General features: G+C 40.3%; 1 protein-coding gene across 2 annotated transcripts; it reads right to left on the minus strand.

The window, feature by feature from the left end:
• Positions 1–1,506: 1,506 nt before the first annotated feature.
• On the minus strand, positions 1,507–5,981 carry Dnajc28 (DnaJ heat shock protein family (Hsp40) member C28). Of its 2 annotated transcripts, none has more exons than XM_013357825.4 (2): positions 5,649–5,981; positions 1,507–4,338 (listed from the first exon to the last, which is right to left on the minus strand). In XM_013357825.4, exon 2 carries the CDS (start codon positions 4,308–4,310, stop codon positions 3,150–3,152), a length of 1,161 nt encoding a protein of 386 aa, XP_013213279.1. In that variant the 5' UTR covers positions 4,311–4,338; positions 5,649–5,981; the 3' UTR covers positions 1,507–3,149. The 2 variants fall into 2 exon arrangements, with proteins under 2 accessions (XP_013213279.1, XP_005323580.2); XM_005323523.5 differs by having other exon boundaries at positions 5,432–5,980.
• Between the last annotated feature and the right edge of the window lie 4,334 nt (positions 5,982–10,315).

The raw sequence follows: 10,315 nt of genomic DNA on the forward strand, positions 1-10,315 counted from the left end.
ACAGGTACTTGAGGCCTAGTGAGGACCACCCAAGTAGTTAGTGGCCAGAAAATATGTCAGATAGTAATGAACCTAGGCAGAGGCAAGGTTAAGGACCCAGCCTGGGAAGATAGTTTCTAAGAACTAAGTCCCTAAGTGGGTTGTGGGGAAAATGATGAAGAATAGGAAGAGGAATACAATTGTCCTCTTCAGGGATTTCAGCCTTATTCCTGATGTACCAGCACAGCTACTGAAGCCAAGACTCAGGAGAACAGAACTTGAGCAAAAACCATCTAGAAAACAGAAGCTACAGTGATTTGAGACTCTCTCCTTGGCTTCTTGGGCCAGAGCCCTGGTGTTAGCATTTGAAGAATGAATTGTGGAGACAGGAGCCATGGAAAGGCTAAGAACCCGCAGAGTTGGATATGTGCCTATTAGTGAGATCAGGAATCTCAACAAATTATCAATAAACAGAAAAGCTGAAGGTGAAAAGGTGAAAAACTAAAAGGAAAAGATCAAGGCTGTATTGAAAGTGACCGATTCCAGTATGACAAATGGATAAACTGGCTCAAATCCTTTTTGGGGGCCTGAAATTTGGTTACTTAAACAATTGAGGCTGTTTTTACCTAAAAGAGTTTTCCCTCAGCTGGGTGTAGTGAGGCACACTTATGATCTCAGGGACTCTGAAGCTGAGACAGGAGGATCCCAAGTTTGAGCTGGCCTCAGCAACTTAGTGAGACCCTGTCTTAAAATTCAAAAATAAAAAGGGCTGGGGGGGTGCAGCTCAGTGGTAATGTTGCCGAAAGTTGGGTCCTTGTCCCCGATGTCAATCCAATAACGAGGACATGGTTTTGAGAAAAAGGAAAAAGAAGATTTATGGCTTTAGCAATAAATTTATTCGTCTAGCAAAGGAGAAATACAAGGACTCCTATTCCAAAGGCTGTGATTCTGCCCATCAGCAAGATAAAGAGGTGATTCAGAGAAAATGAGATCAGGGAGGGTCAGAGAGAAGAAGGTTGGGGGAAAAGAAAAGTGTAAGTTTCAAGTGACAAGGGATACAGTCAAAACATCAAGTAATCCCTGTTATAGTAGATTGCTCTGGGTTCAATCCCCAGTACCACCAAATCAAACAACAACAACAACAAAACCTTTCCTTATAACATGGAGAATCTATGCCACAGCTTCAATATTATTAATTTAAGAAAAGGTTTTATCAGGGTATGATGATGCATGTCTGTAAACCCAGTGACTTGGGGGCTGAGGCAGGAGGATCACAAGTTCAATCAACTTATTGAAGCCCTAAGCAACTTAGTAGACAAGAGACCCTGTATCAAACATTAAAAAAAAAAAAAAAAAAGCTGGGGGGCTACATATGTAGTTCAGTGGCAAAACATCCCTGGCTTCAATCCTCAGTACAAAAAAAAAAAAAAAGATTTAAAAAACCCATGGTTATTAAATTAAAATATTAAAAATATAAAAATATGGTTATTATTACTAGTAGTTGTTTATGCGACACAGACCACTGAATAATCATTAAAGTAATTTTATTAATATAAACATTTACAAACATAAATTGCACTGTGCCTGAAATTAATGATTGCAATTTTTTGGTAAACCTCACCTTCGAGTTGTTCAACATTGAAAAAGTTTTTATTACTATGTGCTTGCTGCAATACAATCAGCCCTTCAGGTCTAACTCCCATTTTTAACAAGATTCACAGAATTACAGGCTCCTAAAATGTTGTGGAACTATAGCTCTTATTATAAAGCTACATTTTACACTGGTCACAATTTTTAGTGACAGAGTACTATCATTACAGAAGCCAAATTATAGATAACTCAATGAAAAAAAATCACTTTATACCAATTAATATCCCATGATTTAAGCAGAAAACCCCCAAATTTCCTTTTGAAGATGTACATTTCTTTGTTGTTTTAATTATCACACTCTTCACACGATAATTCTTTCTTCGAAAATCAGAGTCCTGAGTGCTGTGCTTCTGAATCATATCTATATCACAGCACTCTGGGGACAGACCAGCTCCTTTTCACCATCCTCTACTTCCTTCTAGGTGCCCAATTTTGTGGCAAAAGCAATTAACCAAACCTCAAGAATTTCAATCTTTTGTCATTTGCCAAAGATGCAAATGCATAAAATTTACATATCTTTGTTTATTAAGAAGTCTATAAGACAGGAAATTGGGTCCATAAGACAATAAGTTAGCATCTTCACATGACTGAAAAGCCTCTGAGGAATTTAAGACACAGGCAGGCTTATGGAAACCTAACACTTCAACCTTGTGATCAGAGATGAAGCTTGAAGTGAAATCTTATATTTGCATTGAGCCTAAGAATTTTTACTATCTCTGAAAATTAAAAAAATAAACAAATAAACCTCTTTAAAAGTGGACACTGGAGTCTATTTCTAGAATTTCTAAATCAACTAGATATAATCGATTTCTGCAGCCAGAATGGATCATGAAGTTAGGCAAAAGTACAACCTAGCTGTTTGGTATTTTCTTCATTCAATACTCACAGAGAAGGTCTTTGTAATAAGAAGAGTACAAAACTCCACTAAGCAAATTTCCTGAACTTAGCTTTTAAGAGGCTGTTCCAAAAATCTTAGAATAGTTTTGAGCTTTAATAAGCTCAGAAGTATAAATGCAGCAAACTCGCAAAAAACATTTATCATTCAGAGGTTTGGTTAGTTAAATTTCATTAGTTTTTTGTTTTGATATTGCATATTTAGGTTTTGTTGCTGTCTAAGTACCTATGTTTGAAAATGGCAATCAGTAACTGTTTTTGAGTTATTAGATCTTCAAACTGCACTAAGACTTTCAGAATAACCTGAATGATTCTCAAGTCTGAGTTTCAGTTCTAGCTCATTTTACCTGAGATGCATTTAGACTCTGACATGGGTTAACCTGTTTCCCCTAGAAGGCAGTTCTCTTCTTGCTATATTCCCAGAGCAAAGCTGGTTGATAACTCTCTGAACTCAAGTCTGGAGTTTTCTCACACATTGCCAAGGAAGTGATTAGTTTAGTGAAAAGTACAGAGGCACACAATTCTCAAATTCGTATGATATAGCAACACATCTCCACCTCTATGTCTGATGTCAGAGCAACTGACAAAGAACTGAAGCAGCACTGTGACAGTGAACATCAAAATGATCATATTTTAATAAATTTCCACAGATTCATCCAGTTTAAAAGACCTGTCTTGACTCCAGGTGTTTTCTCTTCTTCCTGATTAATGTCATTTGGGCTTTTATCTGCATCTTCTTTTGTTTTTATAAGGGTCTCATATATTTTCTGGGTTCTGATAATTTCTTTCTGTGCATCAAAATGGACTTTTTGTCTGGCCAGGATGGGAACAATTAAATTAAAATCATTAATTCTCTTGTTTAGTTTTCGAATGTTTTCTTGAAACTGCTCACAAACTTGGTTCCACTGTTTCTGTTCTGCTGGTGTCATAGGATTTCCAAGTTTTTTCCTAGACACTAAAATCGCCTCTCTGAGTTGTTCAATAGTATCTTTTATTTCCTTTTGCATTAGGATCCATTCTGGTTGGTATCCATTATCTATCAATATTCTGTTCAGGTTGTGAGTCATGGGATCAATATATGAACACCCAGAAAACTTTTTTAGAGGTTTTCCTTTCCCGCTGAGATTGTCAAAGTCTCCTTTTGCCATTGATTCCTGAATGAGGTCCTCCACTAAACGCTCGATTGCCTGAGTTATCTTTTGTTCTTTGCTCTGTCTGACATCTTTGACAGTTACGCTGTTAGTGAAGTGCTGGCTTTGTAGCTTCTGCTTTCGATATTCCATCACTTGTTCAGTCGCACGATCTGCCCTAAATTGCCTATATTGTTTCTCTCGCTGACTTGGAGTCCCAAAACCAATACCTTCAAAACTTAAATAATGCCTGTGCTGGGGTGTATTATATTTGAATTTTTCTTCTTCTTCTTCCATTTCTTCAACTTTATTCTGTCTGGCATGTGATTGTTCTACCACGTGGGAAAGTACCTTCCTATAAGCTTCCTCAATTCTTACAAATGTTGCAGAATCAGCAGTACTAGAGCCGCTATCTGGATGGTATTTCTTGGCAAGCTTGCGAAAAGATTCCCTGACATCATCTGCAGAGCATCCTTCATCTAGACTCAGCAGCCTATAATATTCTCTGATCTTCTTATTGGACTTATGGGTTGATATCATTCTATTTCTAATGACACCAAGATACAGAAGCATTTTCACTCCATTAGGAATCCGTGAAGCACTTATCTGGTGAGATCTTAAGATCTGGGCCATCGTCACATGCATTCTGTTCATCATTGTACCCAGAGTTCTTCTTCACAATGACCTATAAAATGACAACAAATTCAGGTTGAACAAAGTTATTATCAGTTGATTTCTTGTTTTTAGTAATAAAAGAAGGTGTGAAGTTATAAATCTAGTAAGGGAAAATTCATTCTTTTTTTTTTTTTTTTTTTTGTGGTACTGCGGACTGAACTAAGGGGCACTTTAACACTGAGCTACATCCACCAGCCCTTTTTATTTTTTATTTTGAGACAGGGTGTAAGTTGCTGAGCCTGGTCTCCAATTTGCCATCCTCCTGCCTCAGCCTCCTGAATCTCTGGGATTATAGAACTGCACCTCGATGCCCAGCAAGGGACAGTTCTTTCTAATGTTGCTGACAAAATTCTTACAGCGTGTATTTCACTGATGTTAACAAGAGAAATGGAAGTCGATGATGTTTAGCATTAACGTATTGTGACATAATCTGAACTCCACTCCTCACTAATCACAGAATTTTAGAGCTGGGAAGTTCTTAGTGATCACCTAATCCAATCTTCTCATTGTATGAGAAAATGTAGTCCAAAGGTTAAGCAATTTAACCAGATTGCATAATGAAGTGTAAACAAAATGGTTGGGGGGGGGCACAATAAGGACGTTTAATTGTATCCTCAGCAGGTTATAAACTTCAAACAAACAATTTTTCCAATTAATATGTCATGGTCTCCATCGTTTCGGAAGTCTTCTCATAAGAAGACTTAGGCACATAAAACAGAGAGCAATGGAATATGTACCTGGTTATCTAGACTGAGCAGGATCAAGCGTCCAAAAGACTTAAGGCTCCATAGCTCATTAGGAAGGAGCTATCTACGAGTGCTGGGAAAGCAAAGATGACAGGGGAGATGGCCCTAGCAAAATGTTCGCTGCTATTTTAAAAATGCATGGTCCAGTAAAGGAGACCTGTACATAGACAGTGGCTATAGAATACTAGAATGGCTTAACTGAAAGTGGGAATTTTATCTGTAAACGCCAAAAGAGCTCCTGGGAACCCCTGTTGGAAGAACGACCGGGGTCAACGGACTTGGGCATTGGTTCGGACGGAGAAGGTTACAGCGCAGTCAGTCCGGACCCGGGACACGCCCCGCCTGGCCCCTACTCACCTTCACCGGCGTGGGGAAGGGGCCCCGCGCCTCCCGCCCCCTAGGCTCCGCCTCTGCGCATGCGTGGGCGGGTCGCCCTTCACTCCCCAGGCGCTGGCGCGGCGGCCCGCAGCCGGGTTCTCGGCTGGGCGACACCATCTGCAGCCTTACTCTGGGGGGGCCTCTCGGAGCACGGAGCCTATCATCCTGCCCGATTCCGGCGGATGACCTGGCTTACCAGGGAATCTGGAAATGTCCCCCATCGCGAACTTGACCTGGAGGACACAGGCAGGACACCCCGGAGGCTGCGGCCTGCCCCAGGGCTGCAGCTCCGCCTCCACCCCCTCCCCGAGCGGAGGTGGTTCGGCCGATTGGGCTTGTGGGCGGTGTATTTCCGCCCGAGGTTCGGGTTGGGGGCCTCAGCGACGCGACTCGCGGGAGGCAGCTCAGCGGGTCCCCGGCGCTCAGCGTCCGGAGCACGCGTGTCGGTTTGACAGCGAAGTCTTTGTCTTTTGGAGGAGATGACTCTGGGTTATTTGGGGCGAGGGAAGTTTAGGCCGATTGCTCCTGCAAGACCAGGACGGCCCCTTCCGGGGACACCTGAGTTGCCCGAGGTCACTAAGCTACTTAGTAACTGACCCGGGCTTAAAAAGCTGGTCTGTCTTTAACTCGGCGAGTACCTAACTCTACTTAGCTCTAATGGCCAGGCGTTGGTAGGGGCTGGGGACAGGCTAGAAAAGAAGGGTCTGTTGGCTTCGGTTCAACCGCAGACAGGGTTAGGTGTATGGTACCCTCCCGCACTGAACAGGTAGAAAAGTTGTATTTAAAGGGAGAGGAAAGACTTGAGGATTTTTCAGACCTGGGTTGAAAATAATCTTTCTTCCATTTTCTGTGTGCTTTAGGCAAGGCATCTGTGACTGTTTGTAACCGAGTATTTAGCATTTTTGTTTACCAGGCACTGTACTGGGTGCAACAGCCGCCTGGGAGAAATACTATTACCATCCCCATTTTACATACGATGAAATAATCATTGCATCAAACTCACCCACTTGATCTTCATACACATGACTCCTTTCCTCTCTTAAATTTGGTACCAAATTCTAAGACAGCTAGAATTATCACTTTTAATGGCCCCAAAATGATAGAGCCCAAACTAAATTCAAAGTGAGCATGACCATTTCACCAGTATTTAGACCACAGTTCAGATTAAGGGAGCTGAATCTGTCTGCCTAGCTCTCTAGGCTGTTCTTTATTAGACAGAATTACACAACATTAAAAAGCAATATTTTTTGGTTGACCCAGTGTCTCGTAAAGGAGCCAAAAATGGGCACCAACCCTATCAATTATAAACAACATGATCACTGATTTCCTTCTGTGTAAGGAACACACTGAACTGCAAAGTGTAAAGTAGACCACACTGACTTTGATTATTTTTGATTATTTTTCTCATATATAGTCGTGCGGAGATATGCATTGTTAGGCAATTTCATCTTTGTGTGAACATCACTAAGTGTACTTACACAAACCTGAGTAGACATAGGTCAGTGGTCTTGAAACACAATCACAATGCATAGTAAACATAGGGTAGATGAGGCTATTATCAGGGTAACACAGCATACTGTTCTGCGGTAAACGTCTTTAAAAACTCTTTTTTGGGGCAGGGGGTGTACTGAGGATTTAAACCCAGGAAACTTAACAACTGAGCTGCATTCCCAGCCCTTTGCATTTTTTTTTAAATATTAAAATAGAGTCTTGCCAGGTGCGATTGCACACACCTGTAATCTGAGTGGTTTGGGAGGCTGAGACAGGAGAATTGCTAGTTCAAACCAGCCTCATCAACTTCGAAGTGCTCAGTGAATAAAATACAAAATAGGGCTGGAGATGTAGCTAAGTGGTTGAGTACCCCTGAGTTCAATCCCCATTACCGCCCCGCTCTCCAAAAAAAAGGTCTTTCTAAGATGCGTAGGGCCTCTTTAAGTTGCTAAGGCTGGGCTCAAACTTTTGATCCTCCTGCCTCTCAGCCTGTGAATCTCTGGGATTACAGGGGAGCTATGATATTAGCTACAAACTTTTTTTTTTAATAAGTAGGAGTACACTCTAGAAAGAAGATGAAAAGTATAGATAGTAAATACATAAACCATTAACATAGCAACTTGTTATCAAATATTATGTACTGTATATAATTGTATTGCTATGTGTTTATATAACTGGCAGCACCTGGTAGATTTGTTTATACCTGCATCACCAAAAGCAGATCAAATGGGGAGCTACAATTATAACAGCAGCTACTATGTCACTAGGTGATAGGAATTTTTCAGCTTCAGTATAGTCTTGTGGAATCACTGTAGTATATGTGTTCCATCTTTGCCAAAAATGACCAAATGATGTGGACGTAGGCAGTTGCTGGTATTGGTTAGTTGAATCAGTGTGCCAAGAGTAGGCACATTTGTTTCATTCTTTCTCCACGTGTAGACTTTTTATGAGTAATTGTAAGTTAATTGCAGGCACTTAACCTCCCAAAATGCACTATTTCTTTTTTCAAAACAAGGACATTCTCTTAATGTCACCATGATACTATTACCCAATTCAGCAAATTTAACAGAGCATTATCTAATCTACAGTATTCTATTTCAGTTTCATTAAATGTCCTATTGGTGACCTTCAGAACAACACATAAACTCCTACAGCAGCAGCAAGTTGTATTGGTGATAAAGCATTCTTTTACAGTTCATTGGCTCTATGATGACTGCAAAGAAACTGACTTGTTTTCATTAAATTGTGATACCAATAGTAACCAAAATCCATAGCTCCCTGCAGATTGATTGAAGCTCAGTATACACATTGGTCATCAACATTTGCAAATGGTGTCATCTAAGCCGCAATTCTTAGAACTACTGTTAATATGTGTTTCTCTTTGGGTGCCATCTTAATACTCTTTTTACTCCATTTGATCATAGAGGAGTTTTACAAAAAGAGTGTCAATTTTATTTTATTTTTAAAGAGAGAATGAGAGAGAGAAAGAGAGAATTTTAATATTTATTTTTTAGTTATTGGCGGACACAACATCTTTGTTTGTATGTGGTGCTGAGAATCGAACCCGGGCCGCACACATGCCAGGCGAGCGCGCTACCGCTTGAGCCACATCCCCAGCCCCAAGAGTGTCAATTTTAAAAGAAAGAAAGTGACAGATTGGCTGCCAGGCTCTGTGGCGTGTGCCTGTAATCTCAGATGCTTAGGAGGCTGAGGGAAGTTCAGAGCCAGATTCAGCAAAGGTGAGGTGCTAAGCAACTCAGTGAAACCCTATCTCTAAATAAATTACAAAATAGGGCTGGGGATATAGCACAGTGGTTTAGTACCCCTAAGTTCAATCCCCAGTACCCCTCCAAAAAAGAAAAAGTTGTGGATTGACTTAAGAAGGACAGTACCCCTTTAATTCTTAGGGGATATTTCCAAGATCCCATGTGTATGCCTGAAATCAGGGCTAGTACTGAACCATATATATATATATATTAGTCCCTGAGCGCGTATATCTCTAATAAGGTTAAATTTGTAAATTAGGCAGAGTAGGAGATCAACAAAAATATATAGTAATAAAATAGAATTATTATAACAATATAATGAAGTTCCTAACATCACTACTCTAGTGGTTGGGGCCATTATTAAGTAAAGAGTTTCTTGATAATGATAACCATGGCAGTTCATCTGATAATCAAGGTGGCTAGGTATTGGATACCCAGGATGGAGGGATGATTTGCTTCTTGGGTGAGACAGAGCAGAATGGTGAGAAATTTCATCACCCTATTCAGGATGGCATAAAATTTAAAACTCGTGAATTATTTCTAGAATTTTCCACTTAATATTTTCAGACCATGATTGATGGTGAATAACTGTCCCTACTTAACCACTGAAATTGAAACCATGGTTAAGTGGGGACCATTGAACAAGCATAAAGTATGGGGTATGGGTGGGAAAAAGTACTGTGGAAAAGAGAAGACTCACACTCACTTGGACATTGTGTCCTCTTCCCTCTTCCCATCTGGGTTGATTAGTGACTGAATGGTTCAGGAAGGGCCACATGTGGAATTTGTGGAAACTTGCTAATGGAAGTTGCCTTCTCCTACCCAAGCACTCTTAAATTTTATTTCTAGCTTTGAAGTGATTTATCACTTGAGCCTGACTTATCAGCATTTTCTCTTCATTTCTTAAAATTATGAACAATGTATATACCATTCTCTGATTGCAGGCCACTAGTGAGGAAAGCAAGTGCACATCAGCTGCCCAGGGATCAAGATTTGGATTGTTTCAAACCTGTATTACATTCACCCAGCATGTTTATTGAAATTATTGCTTTATGGCATGGCTACACTTTGCTTTTCTTATCCTTGAACATGATCTGATAAGTTAAAAAGGGTTGCCTCCTTTTTCTTGATGCTTTTTAATTGTCAAAGATTTTGGCAACAAAACTCCAAATACTTAAAACTGTCACTAACAAGCTGGATGTGGCAGTACATGACTGTAGTCTCAGTTTCTGGAGAGGCTGAGGCAGTAGAATCACCAGAGCCCAGGAGGTTATGGCCATCCTGACCAACATAATGAGATCCTTTCTCAAATAACAATAATAAAAAATTCTTAACAGGGCTGGGGATGTGGCTCAAGCTGTAGCTCGCTCGCCTGGCATGCGTGCGGCCGGGTTCGATCCTCAGCACCACATACAAACAAGGATGTTGTATCTGCCGAGAACTAAAAAAATAAATATTAAAAATTCTCTCTCTTAAAAAAAATTCTTAACAATAACACTGTGTGTGAAAGAATCATGTAAGATGCTTTAGCAGAGATAATTGGTTTTAAGGCATGTTTAACTCTAAAGACAGCTTTGTAATGACATGGTCCCATTCAAAAAAGCCC

The sequence above is a fragment of the Ictidomys tridecemlineatus genome, chromosome 3 (genome assembly GCF_052094955.1).
Source record: "Ictidomys tridecemlineatus isolate mIctTri1 chromosome 3, mIctTri1.hap1, whole genome shotgun sequence".
Classification (NCBI taxonomy): Eukaryota; Metazoa; Chordata; class Mammalia; order Rodentia; family Sciuridae; genus Ictidomys; species Ictidomys tridecemlineatus.